This window comes from Electrona antarctica (genome assembly GCF_951216825.1).
Source record: "Electrona antarctica genome assembly, chromosome: 4".
Lineage (NCBI taxonomy): Eukaryota > Metazoa > Chordata > Actinopteri > Myctophiformes > Myctophidae > Electrona > Electrona antarctica.
The window spans coordinates 1,829,025-1,849,958 of record NC_136809.1 but is presented as its reverse complement, the minus strand read 5'-3'; the positions used below and the strand labels follow the sequence as shown (position 1 = coordinate 1,849,958).

Sequence of the window (20,934 nt, the reverse complement as noted above, 5' to 3'; positions counted from 1 at the left end):
TAGGTGTATTTAAGGCGGTGTTACAGCTATAGGTGTATTCAAGGCGGTATTACAGCGATAGGTGTATTCAAGGCGGTATTACAGCGATAGGTGTATTCAAGGCGGTATTACTGCGATAGGTGTATTCAAGGCGGTATTACAGCGATAGGTGTATTCAAGGCGGTATTACAGCGATAGGTGTATTTAAGGCGGTATTACTGCGATAGGTGTATTTAAGGCGGTGTTACTGCGATAGGTGTATTTAAGGCGGTGTTACTGCGATAGGTGTATTTAAGGCGGTGTTACTGCGATAGGTGTATTTAAGGCGGTGTTACTGCGATAGGTGTATTTAAGGCGGTGTTACTGCGATAGGTGTATTTAAGGCGGTGTTACTGCGATAGGTGTATTTAAGGCGGTGTTACAGCGATAGGTGTATTTAAGGCGGTGTTACTGCGATAGGTGTATTTAAGGCGGTGTTACTGCGATAGGTGTATTTAAGGCGGTGTTACTGCGATAGGAGTATTTAAGGCGGTGTTACTGCGATAGGAGTATTTAAGGCGGTGTTACTGCGATAGGAGTATTTAAGGCGGTGTTACTGCGATAGGTGTATTTAAGGCGGTGTTACTGCGATAGGTGTATTTAAGGCGGTGTTACTGCGATAGGTGTATTTAAGGCGGTGTTACTGCGATAGGTGTATTTAAGGCGGTGTTACAGCGATAGGTGTATTTAAGGCGGTGTTACTGCGATAGGTGTATTTAAGGCGGTGTTACAGCGATAGGTGTATTTAAGGCGGTGTTACAGCGATAGGTGTATTTAAGGCGGTGTTACTGCGATAGGTGGATTTAAGGCGGTGTTACTGCGATAGGTGGATTTAAGGCGGTGTTACTGCGATAGGTGGATTTAAGGCGGTGTTACTGCGATAGGTGGATTTAAGGCGGTGTTACTGCGATAGGTGTATTTAAGGCGGTGTTACTGCGATAGGTGTATTTAAGGCGGTGTTACTGCGATAGGTGTATTTAAGGCGGTGTTACAGCGATAGGTGTATTTAAGGCGGTGTTACTGCGATAGGTGGATTTAAGGCGGTGTTACTGCGATAGGTGGATTTAAGGCGGTGTTACTGCGATAGGTGTATTTAAGGCGGTGTTACTGCGATAGGTGGATTTAAGGCGGTATTACTGCGATAGGTGTATTTAAGGCGGTGTTACAGCGATAGGTGTATTTAAGGCGGTGTTACAGCGATAGGAGTATTTAAGGCGGTATTACAGCGATAGGTGTATTTAAGGCGGTATTACAGCGATAGGAGTATTTAAGGCGGTATTACTGCTATAGGAGTATTTAAGGCGGTATTACTGCTATAGGAGTATTTAAGGCGGTATTACAGCTATAGGAGTATTTAAGGCGGTGTTACAGCGATAGGTGTATTCAAGGCGGTGTTACAGCGATAGGAGTATTTAAGGCGGTGTTACAGCGATAGGTGTATTTAAGGCGGTGTTACTGCGATAGGTGTATTTAAGGCGGTGTTACTGCGATAGGTGTATTTAAGGCGGTGTTACAGCGATAGGTGTATTTAAGGCGGTGTTACTGCGATAGGTGTATTTAAGGCGGTGTTACTGCGATAGGTGTATTTAAGGCGGTGTTACTGCGATAGGTGTATTTAAGGCGGTGTTACTGCGATAGGTGTATTTAAGGCGGTGTTACTGCGATAGGTGTATTTAAGGCGGTGTTACAGCGATAGGTGTATTTAAGGCGGTATTACTGCGATAGGTGTATTTAAGGCGGTATTACAGCGATAGGTGTATTTAAGGCGGTGTTACTGCGATAGGTGTATTTAAGGCGGTGTTACTGCGATAGGTGTATTTAAGGCGGTGTTACTGCGATAGGTGTATTTAAGGCGGTGTTACTGCGATAGGTGTATTTAAGGCGGTGTTACTGCGATAGGTGTATTTAAGGCGGTGTTACTGCGATAGGTGTATTTAAGGCGGTGTTACTGCGATAGGTGTATTTAAGGCGGTGTTACTGCGATAGGTGTATTTAAGGCGGTGTTACAGCGATAGGTGTATTTAAGGCGGTATTACAGCTATAGGTGTATTTAAGGCGGTATTACTGCGATAGGTGTATTTAAGGCGGTGTTACTGCGATAGGTGTATTTAAGGCGGTATTACAGCTATGTGTATTTAAGGCGGTATTACTGCGATAGGTGTATTTAAGGCGGTATTACTGCGATAGGTGTATTTAAGGCGGTATTACTGTGATAGGTGTATTTAAGGCGGTATTACAGCTATAGGTGTATTTAAGGCGGTGTTACAGCGATAGGTGTATTTAAGGCGGTATTACAGCGATAGGTGGATTTAAGGCGGTATTACAGCTATAGGTGTATTTAAGGCGGTGTTACTGCGATAGGTGTATTTAAGGCGGTGTTACTGCGATAGGTGGATTTAAGGCGGTATTACTGCGATAGGTGTATTTAAGGCGGTGTTACAGCGATAGGTGTATTTAAGGCGGTGTTACAGCGATAGGAGTATTTAAGGCGGTATTACAGCGATAGGTGTATTTAAGGCGGTATTACAGCGATAGGAGTATTTAAGGCGGTATTACTGCTATAGGAGTATTTAAGGCGGTATTACAGCTATTGGAGTATTTAAGGCGGTATTACTGCTATAGGAGTATTTAAGGCGGTATTACAGCTATAGGAGTATTTAAGGCGGTGTTACAGCGATAGGTGTATTCAAGGCGGTGTTACAGCGATAGGAGTATTTAAGGCGGTATTACTGCTATAGGAGTATTTAAGGCGGTATTACTGCTATAGGTGTATTTAAGGCGGTATTACTGTGATAGGTGTATTTAAGGCGGTATTACAGCGATAGGTGTATTTAAGGCGGTATTACAGCGATAGGTGTATTTAAGGCGGTATTACAGCGATAGGTGTATTTAAGGCGGTATTACTGCGATAGGTGTATTTAAGGCGGTATTACAGCGATAGGTGTATTTAAGGCGGTATTACTGCGATAGGTGTATTTAAGGCGGTATTACTGCGATAGGTGTATTTAAGGCGGTATTACAGCGATAGGTGTATTTAAGGCGGTGTTACTGCGATAGGTGTATTTAAGGCGGTGTTACAGCGATAGGTGTATTTAAGGCGGTGTTACAGCTATAGGTGTATTTAAGGCGGTGTTACAGCGATAGGTGTATTTAAGGCGGTGTTACAGCGATAGGTGTATTTAAGGCGGTGTTACTGCGATAGGTGTATTTAAGGCGGTGTTACTGCGATAGGTGTATTTAAGGCGGTGTTACAGCGATAGGTGTATTTAAGGCGGTGTTACTGCGATAGGTGTATTTAAGGCGGTGTTACAGCGATAGGTGTATTTAAGGCGGTGTTACTGCGATAGGTGTATTTAAGGCGGTGTTACTGCGATAGGTGTATTTAAGGCGGTGTTACTGCGATAGGTGTATTTAAGGCGGTGTTACAGCGATAGGTGTATTTAAGGCGGTATTACTGCGATAGGTGTATTTAAGGCGGTATTACAGCGATAGGTGTATTTAAGGCGGTGTTACTGCGATAGGTGTATTTAAGGCGGTGTTACTGCGATAGGTGTATTTAAGGCGGTGTTACTGCGATAGGTGTATTTAAGGCGGTGTTACTGCGATAGGTGTATTTAAGGCGGTGTTACTGCGATAGGTGTATTTAAGGCGGTGTTACTGCGATAGGTGTATTTAAGGCGGTGTTACTGCGATAGGTGTATTTAAGGCGGTGTTACTGCGATAGGTGTATTTAAGGCGGTATTACAGCGATAGGTGTATTTAAGGCGGTATTACAGCTATAGGTGTATTTAAGGCGGTATTACTGCGATAGGTGTATTTAAGGCGGTGTTACTGCGATAGGTGTATTTAAGGCGGTATTACAGCTATGTGTATTTAAGGCGGTATTACTGCGATAGGTGTATTTAAGGCGGTATTACTGCGATAGGTGTATTTAAGGCGGTATTACTGTGATAGGTGTATTTAAGGCGGTATTACAGCTATAGGTGTATTTAAGGCGGTGTTACAGCGATAGGTGTATTTAAGGCGGTGTTACAGCGATAGGTGGATTTAAGGCGGTATTACAGCTATAGGTGTATTTAAGGCGGTGTTACAGCTATAGGTGTATTTAAGGCGGTGTTACAGCGATAGGTGTATTTAAGGCGGTGTTACAGCGATAGGTGTATTTAAGGCGGTGTTACAGCGATAGGTGGATTTAAGGCGGTGTTACAGCGATAGGTGTATTTAAGGCGGTGTTACTGCGATAGGTGTATTTAAGGCGGTGTTACTGCGATAGGTGTATTTAAGGCGGTGTTACTGCGATAGGTGTATTTAAGGCGGTGTTACAGCGATAGGTGTATTTAAGGCGGTGTTACAGCGATAGGTGTATTTAAGGCGGTGTTACAGCGATAGGTGTATTTAAGGCGGTGTTACTGCGATAGGTGTATTTAAGGCGGTGTTACTGCGATAGGTGTATTTAAGGCGGTGTTACTGCGATAGGAGTATTTAAGGCGGTGTTACAGCGATAGGTGTATTTAAGGCGGTGTTACTGCGATAGGAGTATTTAAGGCGGTGTTACTGCGATAGGAGTATTTAAGGCGGTGTTACAGCGATAGGTGTATTTAAGGCGGTGTTACTGCGATAGGTGTATTTAAGGCGGTGTTACTGCGATAGGTGTATTTAAGGCGGTGTTACTGCGATAGGTGTATTTAAGGCGGTGTTACTGCGATAGGTGTATTTAAGGCGGTGTTACAGCGATAGGTGTATTTAAGGCGGTGTTACTGCGATAGGTGTATTTAAGGCGGTGTTACAGCGATAGGTGTATTTAAGGCGGTGTTACTGCGATAGGTGTATTTAAGGCGGTGTTACTGCGATAGGTGTATTTAAGGCGGTGTTACTGCGATAGGTGTATTTAAGGCGGTGTTACTGCGATAGGTGTATTTAAGGCGGTGTTACAGCGATAGGTGTATTTAAGGCGGTGTTACAGCGATAGGTGTATTTAAGGCGGTATTACAGCTATAGGTGTATTTAAGGCGGTATTACAGCGATAGGTGTATTTAAGGCGGTGTTACTGCGATAGGTGTATTTAAGGCGGTGTTACAGCGATAGGTGTATTTAAGGCGGTGTTACAGCGATAGGTGTATTTAAGGCGGTGTTACAGCGATAGGTGTATTTAAGGCGGTGTTACTGCGATAGGTGTATTTAAGGCGGTGTTACTGCGATAGGTGTATTTAAGGCGGTGTTACAGCGATAGGTGTATTTAAGGCGGTGTTACAGCTATAGGTGTATTTAAGGCGGTGTTACAGCGATAGGTGTATTTAAGGCGGTGTTACTGCGATAGGTGTATTTAAGGCGGTGTTACTGCGATAGGTGTATTTAAGGCGGTGTTACTGCGATAGGTGTATTTAAGGCGGTGTTACAGCGATAGGTGTATTTAAGGCGGTGTTACTGCGATAGGTGTATTTAAGGCGGTGTTACTGCGATAGGTGTATTTAAGGCGGTGTTACTGCGATAGGTGTATTTAAGGCGGTGTTACTGCGATAGGTGTATTTAAGGCGGTGTTACTGCGATAGGTGTATTTAAGGCGGTGTTACTGCGATAGGTGTATTTAAGGCGGTGTTACTGCGATAGGTGTATTTAAGGCGGTATTACAGCGATAGGTGTATTTAAGGCGGTATTACAGCGATAGGTGTATTTAAGGCGGTATTACAGCGATAGGTGTATTCAAGGCGGTATTACTGCGATAGGTGTATTCAAGGCGGTATTACAGCGATAGGTGTATTTAAGGCGGTATTACAGCGATAGGTGTATTTAAGGCGGTATTACTGCGATAGGTGTATTCAAGGCGGTATTACTGCGATAGGTGTATTCAAGGCGGTATTACTGCGATAGGTGTATTAAAGGCGGTGTTACTGCGATAGGTGTATTTAAGGCGGTATTACTGCGATAGGTGTATTTAAGGCGGTATTACAGCGATAGGTGTATTTAAGGCGGTATTACAGCGATAGGTGTATTTAAGGCGGTGTTACTGCGATAGGTGTATTTAAGGCGGTGTTACAGCGATAGGTGTATTTAAGGCGGTGTTACTGCGATAGGTGTATTTAAGGCGGTGTTACTGCGATAGGTGTATTTAAGGCGGTGTTACTGCGATAGGTGTATTTAAGGCGGTGTTACTGCGATAGGTGTATTTAAGGCGGTGTTACTGCGATAGGTGTATTTAAGGCGGTGTTACTGCGATAGGTGTATTTAAGGCGGTGTTACAGCGATAGGTGTATTTAAGGCGGTGTTACTGCGATAGGTGTATTTAAGGCGGTGTTACAGCGATAGGTGTATTTAAGGCGGTATTACTGCGATAGGTGTATTTAAGGCGGTGTTACTGCGATAGGTGTATTTAAGGCGGTGTTACTGCGATAGGTGTATTTAAGGCGGTGTTACTGCGATAGGTGTATTTAAGGCGGTGTTACTGCGATAGGTGTATTTAAGGCGGTGTTACAGCGATAGGTGTATTTAAGGCGGTATTACTGCGATAGGTGTATTTAAGGCGGTGTTACTGCGATAGGTGTATTTAAGGCGGTGTTACAGCGATAGGTGTATTTAAGGCGGTGTTACTGCGATAGGTGTATTTAAGGCGGTGTTACTGCGATAGGTGTATTTAAGGCGGTGTTACAGCGATAGGTGTATTTAAGGCGGTGTTACTGCGATAGGTGTATTTAAGGCGGTGTTACAGCGATAGGTGTATTTAAGGCGGTATTACTGCGATAGGTGTATTTAAGGCGGTGTTACTGCGATAGGTGTATTTAAGGCGGTGTTACTGCGATAGGTGTATTTAAGGCGGTGTTACTGCGATAGGTGTATTTAAGGCGGTATTACAGCTATAGGTGTATTTAAGGCGGTGTTACTGCGATAGGTGTATTTAAGGCGGTATTACTGCGATAGGTGTATTTAAGGCGGTGTTACTGCGATAGGTGTATTTAAGGCGGTATTACTGCGATAGGTGTATTTAAGGCGGTATTACAGCTATAGGTGTATTTAAGGCGGTGTTACTGCGATAGGTGTATTTAAGGCGGTGTTACTGCGATAGGTGGATTTAAGGCGGTGTTACTGCGATAGGTGTATTTAAGGCGGTGTTACTGCGATAGGTGTATTTAAGGCGGTGTTACTGCGATAGGTGTATTTAAGGCGGTGTTACTGCGATAGGTGTATTTAAGGCGGTGTTACTGCGATAGGTGGATTTAAGGCGGTGTTACTGCGATAGGTGTATTTAAGGCGGTATTACTGCGATAGGTGTATTTAAGGCGGTATTACAGCTATAGGTGTATTTAAGGCGGTGTTACTGCGATAGGTGTATTTAAGGCGGTGTTACTGCGATAGGTGTATTTAAGGCGGTGTTACTGCGATAGGTGTATTTAAGGCGGTGTTACTGCGATAGGTGGATTTAAGGCGGTGTTACTGCGATAGGTGTATTTAAGGCGGTATTACTGCGATAGGTGTATTTAAGGCGGTATTACAGCTATAGGTGTATTTAAGGCGGTGTTACTGCGATAGGTGTATTTAAGGCGGTGTTACTGCGATAGGTGTATTTAAGGCGGTGTTACTGCGATAGGTGTATTTAAGGCGGTGTTACTGCGATAGGTGTATTTAAGGCGGTGTTACTGCGATAGGTGGATTTAAGGCGGTGTTACTGCGATAGGTGTATTTAAGGCGGTATTACAGCGATAGGTGTATTTAAGGCGGTGTTACAGCGATAGGTGTATTTAAGGCGGTGTTACAGCGATAGGTGTATTTAAGGCGGTGTTACTGCGATAGGTGTATTTAAGGCGGTGTTACAGCGATAGGTGTATTTAAGGCGGTGTTACAGCGATAGGTGTATTTAAGGCGGTGTTACTGCGATAGGTGTATTTAAGGCGGTGTTACAGCGATAGGTGTATTTAAGGCGGTGTTACAGCGATAGGTGTATTTAAGGCGGTGTTACAGCGATAGGTGTATTTAAGGCGGTGTTACTGCGATAGGTGGATTTAAGGCGGTGTTACTGCGATAGGTGGATTTAAGGCGGTGTTACTGCGATAGGTGTATTTAAGGCGGTGTTACAGCGATAGGTGTATTTAAGGCGGTGTTACAGCGATAGGTGTATTTAAGGCGGTGTTACAGCGATAGGTGTATTTAAGGCGGTGTTACTGCGATAGGTGGATTTAAGGCGGTGTTACTGCGATAGGTGGATTTAAGGCGGTGTTACTGCGATAGGTGTATTTAAGGCGGTGTTACTGCGATAGGTGGATTTAAGGCGGTATTACTGCGATAGGTGTATTTAAGGCGGTGTTACAGCGATAGGTGTATTTAAGGCGGTGTTACAGCGATAGGAGTATTTAAGGCGGTGTTACAGCGATAGGTGTATTTAAGGCGGTATTACAGCGATAGGAGTATTTAAGGCGGTATTACTGCTATAGGAGTATTTAAGGCGGTATTACAGCTATTGGAGTATTTAAGGCGGTATTACTGCTATAGGAGTATTTAAGGCGGTATTACAGCTATAGGAGTATTTAAGGCGGTGTTACAGCGATAGGTGTATTCAAGGCGGTGTTACAGCGATAGGAGTATTTAAGGCGGTATTACTGCTATAGGAGTATTTAAGGCGGTATTACTGCTATAGGTGTATTTAAGGCGGTATTACTGTGATAGGTGTATTACTGCAATAGGTGTATTTAAGGCGGTGTTACAGCTATAGGTGTATTTAAGGCGGTATTACAGCTATAGGTGTATTTAAGGCGGTATTACTGCGATAGGTGTATTTAAGGCGGTGTTACTGCGATAGGTGTATTTAAGGCGGTATTACTGCGATAGGTGGATTTAAGGCGGTATTACAGCTATAGGTGTATTTAAGGCGGTGTTACTGCGATAGGTGTATTTAAGGCGGTATTACTGCGATAGGTGTATTTAAGGCGGTGTTACTGCGATAGGTGGATTTAAGGCGGTATTACTGCGATAGGTGTATTTAAGGCGGTATTACTGCGATAGGTGTATTTAAGGCGGTGTTACTGCGATAGGTGTATTTAAGGCGGTGTTACTGCGATAGGTGTATTTAAGGCGGTGTTACAGCTATAGGTGTATTTAAGGCGGTGTTACTGCGATAGGTGTATTTAAGGCGGTATTACAGCTATAGGTGTATTTAAGGCGGTATTACAGCTATAGGTGTATTTAAGGCGGTATTACTGCGATAGGTGTATTTAAGGCGGTATTACTGTGATAGGTGGATTTAAGGCGGTATTACTGCGATAGGTGTATTTAAGGCGGTATTACTGCGATAGGTGTATTTAAGGCGGTATTACTGCGATAGGTGGATTTAAGGCGGTATTACTGCGATAGGTGTATTTAAGGCGGTATTACTGTGATAGGTGTATTTAAGGCGGTATTACTCACAGCGTAACTTCATCTCCTTGTCTCCTTTCACGCTGAACTGGGACACGCCCTCGATGAACTCTGGGAAGAGGACAAAGGTCAAAGGTCAGCAGTTAACATTTACAATGTAGTCATTTACCAATGAGGAGGTGATGAGAAGGGCAGGGGTAGCACCACTGTCTGACATCGTCTCTGACAGGAGGAGGTGGTGAGAAGGGCAGGGGTAGCACCACTGTCTGACATCGTCTCTGACAGGAGGAGGTGGTGAGAAGGGCAGGGGTAGCACCACTGTCTGTCATCGTCGATGAAAGGAGAAGGAGAATGGCTGGACACGTACTCCGACTGCCAAGAGAGAGACCGGCAAGTGTGGCAATGGACTGGATGCCAGAAGGTGGAAAGAGGAAGAGAGGGAGGCCAAAGAAGACCTGCAGACAGACAGCTAAGCAAGACCTAAGCCAGATGGGTGTCAGCTGGCACGGAGCAAGAAGGGTCGCCAGAGACCGGAGCAAATGGAGAGGTCTCGTCGCCCAATGTTCCAATAGGAACGGGAGGAAGAGGTCTCGTCGCCCAATGTTCCAATAGGAACGGGAGGAACTAAGTCTAAGTAATGGAGAGGTCTCGTCGCCCAATGTTCCAATAGGAACGGGAGGAACTAAGTCTAATGTTCCAATAGGAACGGGAGGAACTAAGTCTAAGTAAGTCATTTATCAGACGCTCTGAATCCATTTAGACCTGAGGACCACGTCTCTGCGTGCGTGCGTGCGTGCGTGTATGGTTGTAATGCACGTAACTCGAGAACCGTTCGCCCCACCGACTTCACGACACACACGTTCGACTAAATATCATAAGATTTTAGTCGACTAAATCTATAGTTGATTTAGCCGACTAAAATGTATTTTGGCGGGCCTTGATGTCGTCGTAATGACTGATGTTACACTTGCTGAAAATAGCCGATCTACGCGTCGCAGCAGGGCGCGTTGTGAGCTTGTAGATCGGCTATTTTCAGCATGCAACCAAAAATGACTCATACTGGATCTCTTGTCCACTATCCTTGCCGAGCCATGATGTCATGAGGCCCGGTCCAACCCTTGATGCTGAGTGTCAAGCAGGGAGGCATTGGGTCCCATTTTTATAGTCTTTGGTATGACCCGGTCGGGATCGAACACCCAACCTCCCAGTCTCAGGGCGGACAGTCTAACCACAAGGCCACTGAACTGGTTCTTGTCCACTATAGTCCGTTCATAAAATATATAAATATACTGACGATTTTGTCAACAAATAAAAAACTGAAATGTTATGAAGTTAGTTATCTTGTCCACTATAGTCCCTTCATAACATTTCAGTTATTTGTTGACAAAATCGTCAGTATATTTAGTCTTGGTTTTAGTCACCATAGCTTCGTTTTCATTTAGTTTCCATTTTAGTCATCAGTGAAAAGAAGGTAGTCGACGAAAAATAGTTTCTTAGTTTTTAGTCGAGGAAATCAAGGCCGATCCGGACCTGCCTTTGAAGTCGACCTCTCCGTTCCCGTCCGTGTCGGGTTAGGGTTATGCCTCATGTTCAGACCTACCTTTGAAGTCGACCTCTCCGTTCCCGTCCGTGTCGAAGATGTCGATGACCCTCTGGACCAGCGGGTTCTGCTGCAGCTCGGGCAGAGACATGAACTCCTCCACGCTCAGAGAACCAGAGTTATCCAAGTCCAGCTTCTTGAAGCGCTTCCCTAGACGCTTGATCTCATCAGCGTCGACTAGAGAAAGAGAGACATTACGTTAACTAGAGAGAGAGAGAACCTCTTCCCTAGACGCTTGATCTCATCAGCGTCGACTAGAGAGAGAGAGACATTACGTTAGAGAGAGAGAGAGAGACATTACGTTAACTAGAGAGAAAGAGAACCTCTTCCCTAGACGCTTGATCTCATCAGCGTCGACTAGAGAGAGAGAGACATTACGTTAACTAGAGAGAGAGAACCTCTTCCCTAGACGCTTGATCTCATCAGCGTCGACTAGAGAGAGAGAGACATTACGTTAGAGAGAGAGAGAGAGACATTACGTTAACTAGAGAAAGAGAGAGAGAGAGACTTGAACCTCTTCCCTAGACGCTTGATCTCATCAGCGTCGACTAGAGAGAGAGAGAGAGAGAGAGACATTATGTTAACTATAGAGAGAGAGAGAGAGAGAGAGAGAGAGAGAGAGAGAGAGAGAGAGAGACTTGAACCTCTTCCCTAGACACTTGATGACCCAGAATTATATGTAATTGGCTGCAGACCCCCATCTGACAATATATTGTTCCAGGGACCCTGAAAGAATATATTCCAAATATGTGCCACATTTTCACCATTTTTTTTCAAAAATAGCAGATCTACAAGCTCGTAGCGCGGCACTAAGAGATTGTAGATCTGCTGTTTTTCAACAGCTAAAGCATAACATAATGCTTAAAACACCAAATGGGGTTCCCGCCCAGAATGGGTTAACATGTATTGTGAAAGAAAGAAAGAAAGAAAGAAAGAAAGATCATACTTACAGTGTGTGCACATCTCCAGTGGAAAACTAGCTTCATTTCCCTGTAAAACACAAAGAACACAACATGAAACTAGTTTAATTTCCCTGTAATGAGATTATAATCCCTTTTATCTAAGGCAGGGGTCTTCAACAGCGCGTCGGGGACCCCTAGGGGGTCCTCAGAGTTACTACACCTTCATAAATCTGTTCTGCGCTGCGTTGTGTATTCACCCAAAAAATAAGACTTGGAGTCAGATATTGTCGTCTAGTTTCACATCCATGTGAAAGTTATGGTTGAAAACATGCCTTTAGTTAGCCGCAATTTGCAACTCTAGATTTTTTTATAATGGGATGAATCTAGAGTTGCAATACCCTCCAATAACTCCCCATTCATCCACATTGCGTTTGCGATCTGCTTGTATTAAACAACGTTAAACTCACCAACATTGCAGCTCTAGGCCAAGCTTGAATTATCCTCTTTCAATCTGCCGAGCTTTTGTGTCATAAAAGTCCACTGTAGACACAGTGAGATACTTTCCGTCAAGACATCCTGTGCATGTGATTCTTTTTCTAAGTGCTGGAGTTTGGAAGCACTCGTCGTAAGTCACTGAACGGCCCTGCGTACCACCTGTTTCGAATTTGCACATAATGCAGGACGCAGCAGCACGACCCGTTAATAAAAACGAGTGCTTCCAAACTGCAACACTTAGAAAAAGAATCACCTGCACAGAATGTCTTGACAGAAAGTATCTCATAACGGTGTCTAGGGTGGATTTTTATGACACAAAAGCTCGGCAGATTGAAAGAGGATAATTCAAGCTTGGCCTAGAGCTGCAATGTTGGTGAGTTTAACGTTGTTTAAGACAAGCAGATCGCAAACCAAATTGGATGAGTGGGGAGTCAATGGAGGGTATTGGTGATGAGTGGGGAGTCAATGGAGGGTATTTATTGCAACTCTAGATTCATCCCACCACTCAAAAATCTAGAGTTGCAAATTGCGGCTAGTGTTCAAAGTAGTCAAATATCTCCACTTTTCCACGAGCTGCACATGGACCACCTTCTGTCAGGGCGAGGGACCCAGAATGGACCACCTTCTGTCAGGGCGAGGGACCCAGAATGGACCACCTTCTGTCAGGGCGAGGGACCCAGAATGGACCACCTTATGTCAGGAGTGGGACCCAGAATGGACCACCTTATGTCAGGGCGAGGGACCCAGAATGGACCACCTTCTGTCAGGGCGAGGGACCCAGAATGGACCACCTTCTGTCAGGGCGAGGGACCCAGAATGGACCACCTTATGTCAGGAGTGGGACCCAGAATGGACCACCTTATGTCAGGACGAGGGACCCAGAATGGACCACCTTCTGTCAGGGCGAGGGATCCAGAATGGACCACCTTCTGTCAGGGCGAGGGACCCAGAATGGACCACCTTCTGTCAGGGCGAGGGACCCAGAATGGACCACCTTATGTCAGGACGAGGGACCCAGAATGGACCACCTTCTGTCAGGGCGAGGGATCCAGAATGGACCACCTTCTGTCAGGGCGAGGGACCCAGAATGGACCACCTTCTGTCAGGGCCAGGGACCCAGAATGGACCACCTTATGTCAGGGCCAGGGACCCGGAATGATCACAGGACTGAACAAATCAAAACTTCCTTCGAAATGTAAGGGCCCGGCCATCACAAATTGACCGGGGAAGCACAATTGTCAGATGCGTTGCGATTGGTGTGGGGGGTAATTTAATATCACACCACATACCAACTGATTGGTGTGGGGGTGATTTAATATCACACCACATACCAACTGATTGGTGTGGGGGTGATTTAATATCACAGTACATACCAACTGATTGGTGTGGGGGTGATTTAATATCACACCACATACCAACTGATTGGTGTGGGGGTGATTTAATATCACACCACATACCAACTGATTGGTGTGGGGGTGATTGAATATCACAGTACATACCAACTGATTGGTGTGGGGGTGATTTAATATCACACCACATACCAACTGATTGGTGTGGGGGGGTGATTTAATATCACAGTACATACCAACTGATTGGTGTGGGGGGTGATTTAATATCACAACACATACCAACTGATTGGTGTGGGGGGTGATTTAATATCACAGTACATACCAACTGATTGGTGTGGGGGTGATTTAATATCACAGTACATACCAACTGATTGGTGGGGGGGTGATTTAATATCACACCACATACCAACTGATTGGTGTGGGGGGGGTGATTTAATATCACAGTACATACCAACTGATTGGTGTGGGGGGTGATTTAATATCACAGTACATACCAACTGATTGGTGTGGGGGGGGTGATTTAATATCACAACACATACCAACTGATTGGTGTGGGGGTGATTTAATATCACAGTACATACCAACTGATTGGTGTGGGGGGTGATTTAATATCACACCACATACCAACTGATTGGTGTGGGGGGGTGATTTAATATTACAGTACATACCAACTGATTGGTGTGGGGGTGATTTAATATCACACCACATACCAACTGATTGGTGTGGGGGGGGGTGATTTAATATCACACCACATACCAACTGATTGGTGTGGGGGGGTGATTTAATATCACACCACATACCAACTGATTGGTGTGGGGGGGGTGATTTAATATCACACCACATACCAACTGATTGGTGTGGGGGGGTGATTTAATATCACACCACATACCAACTGATTGGTGTGGGGGGGGTGATTTAATATCACACCACATACCAACTGATTGGTGTGGGGGGTTGATTTAATATCACAGTACATACCAACTGATTGGTGTGGGGGGGTGATTTAATATCACACCACATACCAACTGATTGGTGTGGGGGGGTGATTTGATATCACAACACATACCAACTGATTGGTGTGGGGGGGTGATTTAATATCACAGTACATACCAACTGATTGGTGTGGGGGTGATTTAATATTACAGTACATACCAACTGATTGGTGTGGGGGGTGATTTAATATCACAGTACATACCAACTGATTGGTGTGGGGGGGTGATTTAATATCACAGTACATACCAACTGATTGGTGTGGGGGGGGTGATTTAATATCACAACACATACCAACTGATTGGTGTGGGGGGGTGATTTAATATCACAGTACATACCAACTGATTGGTGTGGGGGGGGGTGATTTAATATCACACCACATACCAACTGATTGGTGTGGGGGGTGATTTAATATCACAACACATACCAACTGATTGGTGTGGGGGGGGTGATTTAATATCACAGTACATACCAACTGATTGGTGTGGGGGGGGTGATTTAATATCACAGTACATACCAACTGATTGGTGTGGGGGGGGTGATTTAATATCACAACACATACCAACTGATTGGTGTGGGGGGGTGATTTAATATCACAGTACATACCAACTGATTGGTGTGGGGGGGTGATTTAATATCACAGTACATACCAACTGATTGGTGTGGGGGGGGTGATTTAATATCACAACACATACCAACTGATTGGTGTGGGGGGGTGATTTAATATCACAGTACATACCAACTGATTGGTGTGGGGGGGTGATTTAATATCACACCACATACCAACTGATTGGTGTGGGGGGGGTGATTTAATATCACAGTACATACCAACTGATTGGTGTGGGGGTGATTTAATATCACAGTACATACCAACTGATTGGTGTGGGGGGTGATTTAATATTACAGTACATACCAACTGATTGGTGTGGGGGGTGATTTAATATCACAGTACATACCAACTGATTGGTGTGGGGGGTGATTTAATATCACAGTACATACCAACTGATTGGTGTGGGGGGTGATTTAATATCACAGTACATACCAACTGATTGGTGTGGGGGTGATTTAATATCACACCACATACCAACTGATTGGTGTGGGGGTGATTTAATATCACACCACATACCAACTGATTGGTGTGGGGGTGATTTAATATCACAACACATACCAACTGATTGGTGTGGGGGTGATTTAATATCACCCCACATACCAACTGATTGGTGTGGGGGTGATTTAATATCACAACACATACCAACTGATTGGTGTGGGGGTGATTTAATATCACAACACATACCAACTGATTGGTGTGGGGGTGATTTAATATCACAGTACATACCAACTGATTGGTGTGGGGGTGATTTAATATCACACCACATACCAACTGATTGGTGTGGGGGGGGTGATTTAATATCACACCACATACCAACTGATTGGTGTGGGGGGGGTGATTTAATATCCCAACACATACCAACTGATTGGTGTGGGGGGGGTGATTTAATATCACACCACATACCAACTGATTGGTGTGGGGGGTGATTTAATATCACAGTACATACCAACTGATTGGTGTGGGGGTGATTTAATATCACAGTACATACCAACTGATTGGTGTGGGGGGGGTGATTTAATATCACAGTACATACCAACTGATTGGTGTGGGGGGGGTGATTTAATATCACAGTACATACCAACTGATTGGTGTGGGGGGGGTGATTTAATATCACAACACATACCAACTGATTGGTGTGGGGGGGTGATTTAATATCACAGTACATACCAACTGATTGGTGTGGGGGGGTGATTTAATATCACAGTACATACCAACTGATTGGTGTGGGGGGGGTGATTTAATATCACAACACATACCAACTGATTGGTGTGGGGGGGTGATTTAATATCACAGTACATACCAACTGATTGGTGTGGGGGGGTGATTTAATATCACACCACATACCAACTGATTGGTGTGGGGGGGGTGATTTAATATCACAGTACATACCAACTGATTGGTGTGGGGGTGATTTAATATCACAGTACATACCAACTGATTGGTGTGGGGGGTGATTTAATATTACAGTACATACCAACTGATTGGTGTGGGGGGTGATTTAATATCACAGTACATACCAACTGATTGGTGTGGGGGGTGATTTAATATCACAGTACATACCAACTGATTGGTGTGGGGGGTGATTTAATATCACAGTACATACCAACTGATTGGTGTGGGGGTGATTTAATATCACACCACATACCAACTGATTGGTGTGGGGGTGATTTAATATCACACCACATACCAACTGATTGGTGTGGGGGTGATTTAATATCACAACACATACCAACTGATTGGTGTGGGGGTGATTTAATATCACACCACATACCAACTGATTGGTGTGGGGGTGATTTAATATCACACCACATACCAACTGATTGGTGTGGGGGTGATTTAATATCACAACACATACCAACTGATTGGTGTGGGGGTGATTTAATATCACAACACATACCAACTGATTGGTGTGGGGGTGATTTAATATCACAGTACATACCAACTGATTGGTGTGGGGGTGATTTAATATCACACCACATACCAACTGATTGGTGTGGGGGGGGTGATTTAATATCACACCACATACCAACTGATTGGTGTGGGGGGGGTGATTTAATATCCCAACACATACCAACTGATTGGTGTGGGGGGGGTGATTTAATATCACACCACATACCAACTGATTGGTGTGGGGGGTGATTTAATATCACAGTACATACCAACTGATTGGTGTGGGGGTGATTTAATATCACAGTACATACCAACTGATTGGTGTGGGGGGGTGATTTAATATCACAACACATACCAACTGTGTGCATCTTACTAAATACGTGAGTTCTGCCAGAACTTTCAAATGGATGTGAAACTAGACAACAATATCTGACTCCAAGTCTTAGATATTATTTATTACACGAAATGTATGTAAGATCTAACATTTTAGGGCTGTAACCACTCCAACCCTGTAGAATCCCTATTCTAAAGAATAGCAGATCTACAAGCTCACAGATTACGCCTCATGCTGCGAGGCATTCATTGTGAGCTTGGAGATCTGCTATTTTCGCCATTGAGGTTTGGTGCAGGGGACCAAAGTACAGAGTGAAAGGTCAAGTCTAGTCAAGTGTCTGAGAATACATTTTAAATGTCTGAGAAGAATACGCATCAACGTGAATCCAACAACAACTATCGATGTTATGTAGACAGCACTAGAATTGTTCATAGCACTTCATAGTACATATGTATAGCATAGTATAGTATATATGTATAGCATAGTATAGTATATATGTATAGTTTATATGTATAGTTTCATTATATAGATATTCCACTGTTACGTTCTTAGCTTACGCATGTTTCATGATAACTACGTTGTATGTATGTGATGTATTGCCATGTTTTTTGTTCTTGCTTAATGTAAATCGCTCTGGATTAAGAGCGTCTGATAAATGCCTAAATTGTAGTCTATGAAATCTGTGCATAGGTTTATTATACAGGTCGTTTGAGGAAGCAATCTGATGAATTGAAACAGTATTCTAGCCGTGCTCAAACCACCATATTGGAACACCTAATCAAAACAAAGAAATCACCTGCTCCGTTCTCCCAGGTGGCTAGGCTAGCTAGTGTCTTGGAAAACCTTTGTGGTCGTGGTGACTACATCCGTTATTAAAAACCAGACCAGTCTGAAGTGAGTGGTGCAACAGCACCCCCTGTTGGTACTCTTTTTATGTGGGTAATATGTGTTTTTAGGTATTTTAGTATTTCAAAGTGTCCATGGGCTCCATGATGTCATGGACACTGGGCTCACTTACTTCCTGGACTACATGTTGTCTCAGTAAGACAGCCCTCACCCCTATCCACAAGGAGGAGCAGTGCACCAAAGCATTATGGGAATTGTAGTACAGGAAGGAAGTGAGCCCAGTGTCCATGAAATCATGGAGCCCATGGACACTTTGAAATACTAAAATATCTAAAAACACAAATTACCCACATTAAAAACCTCCAGGAAAGAGTTTCTTGTCTCCCAAACACCATTAAAATAAGATCTGGTTGCAAAAGGGGTGAAGTGGCCCTTTAATATTGCTTAAATCTGCAACACAATTGTATACAATAATGTACAGTACTGAGGGGCCCTGTAGGCTGTTTCAGCTGGCTCTCAGCTAATGGGTCTTTATCATTTTTTATCCCACGATTTTGTAACCCATTTTCACCCCTGTGTCAATTATCTAATGTGATCCTGGGCTCTACACACCCTCCGCCAACCTAGTCCCCATATATGGGGGACATGGGGAGAGCAACGAACTTGAACTCATGCTTCCTTCATGCCTGAGTGTCCAAGTCGCTCCTTTACACCTGACAGGGGGGAGTTTCCCTGGTTGGACGTAGCGTGTGGAAGGAACACGTTATTCCAACCAGTTCCTTTCCCCTCCATCAGGCGCCCCGGCTGGCTAGGAGGAGGCAGTTTAGAGACCAGGATTACTGCATGTTTTTATGAGGGTACCTACCCTAGGGGACACGGGGAGAACATGCAAACTCCACACTTTAGCCAACCCCACCTCGGGTATGGGCACTGATGACGCGGAGGAGGAAACACGCCGCAAGCACCCACAGCGTCCCGAGCGGGAATCGAATCCAGGACCTTCTAGCTGTGAGGCGACAGCACTACCAACTGTGCCACCGTGCCTCCAGCTAATGGGCTAATGGGTCTTTGAGCTGAGAAACGTTGAAGACCCAATAGCAATGATTACTGTCCCAATATAGAGCTATTTAACACTGTTACTGAACACTCTATAGCAATGATTACTGTCCCAATATAGAGCTATTTAACACTGTTACTGAACACACTCTATAGCAATGATTACTGTCACTATAGAGCTATTTAACACTGTTACTGAACACACTCTATAGCAATGATTACTGTCCCAATATAGAGCTATTTAACACTGTTACTGAACACACTCTTTAGCAATGATTACTGTCCCAATATAGAGCTATTTAACACTGTTACTGAACACACTCTATAGCAATGATTACTGTCCCAATATAGAGCTATTTAACACTGTTACTGAACACACTCTATAGCAATGATTACTGTCCCAATATAGAGCTATTTAACACTGTTACTGAACACACTCTATAGCAATGATTACTGTCACTATAGAGCTATTTAACACTGTTACTGAACACACTCTATAGCAATGATTACTGTCCCAATATAGAGCTATTTAACACTGTTACTGAACACACTCTATAGCAATGATTACTGTCACTATAGAGCTATTTAACACTGTTACTGAACACACTCTATAGCAATGATTACTGTCACTATAGAGCTATTTAACACTGTTACTGAACACACTCTATAGCAATGATTACTGTCCCAATATAGAGCTATTTAACACTGTTACTGAACACACTCTATAGCAATGATTACTGTCACTATAGAGCTATTTAACACTGTTACTGAACACACACTCTATAGCAATGATTACTGTCACTATAGAGCTATTTAACACTGTTACTGAACACACTCTATAGCAATGATTACTGTCACTATAGAGCTATTTAACACTGTTACTGAACACACTCTATAGCAATGATTACTGTCCCAATATAGAGCTATTTAACACTGTTACTGAACACACTCTATAGCAATGATTACTGTCACTATAGAGCTATTTAACACTGTTACTGAACACACTCTATAGCAATGATTACTGTCCCAATATAGAGCTATTTAACACTGTTACTGAACACACTCTATAGCAATGATTACTGTCACTATAGAGCTATTTAACACTGTTACTGAACACACTCTATACCAATGATTACTGTCACTATAGAGCTATTTAACACTGTTACTGAACACACTCTATAGCAATGATTACTGTCACACTATAGAGCTATTTAACACTGTTACTGAACACACTCTATAGCAATGATTACTGTCCCAATATAGAGCTATTTAACACTGTTACTGAACACACTCTATAGCAATGATTACTGTCCCAATATAGAGCTATTTAACACTGTTACTGAACACACTCTATAGCAATGATTACTGTCCCAATATAGAGCTATTTAACACTGTTACTGAACAAACTCTATAGCAATGATTACTGTCACTATAGAGCTATTTAACACTGTTACTGAACACACTCTATAGCAATGATTACTGTCACAATATAGAGCTATTTAACA

At 43.6% G+C, this 20,934-nt stretch overlaps 1 protein-coding gene across 1 annotated transcript in view; it reads right to left on the bottom strand.

Annotated features, from left to right (window-relative positions):
* ppp3r1b (protein phosphatase 3 (formerly 2B), regulatory s1ubunit B, alpha isoform, b) overlaps positions 1 to 20,934 on the bottom strand; it is a 35,675-nt gene that overhangs the window by 13,683 nt on the left and 1,058 nt on the right. Inside the window, exons 2-4 of the mRNA XM_079499102.1 lie at positions 11,908 to 11,947; positions 10,958 to 11,134; positions 9,409 to 9,468 (exon numbers count right to left, since the gene is read on the bottom strand). Coding sequence (XP_079355228.1) covers positions 9,409 to 9,468; positions 10,958 to 11,134; positions 11,908 to 11,947 — 277 coding nt within the window. The remainder of the gene's footprint in view (positions 1 to 9,408; positions 9,469 to 10,957; positions 11,135 to 11,907; positions 11,948 to 20,934) is intronic.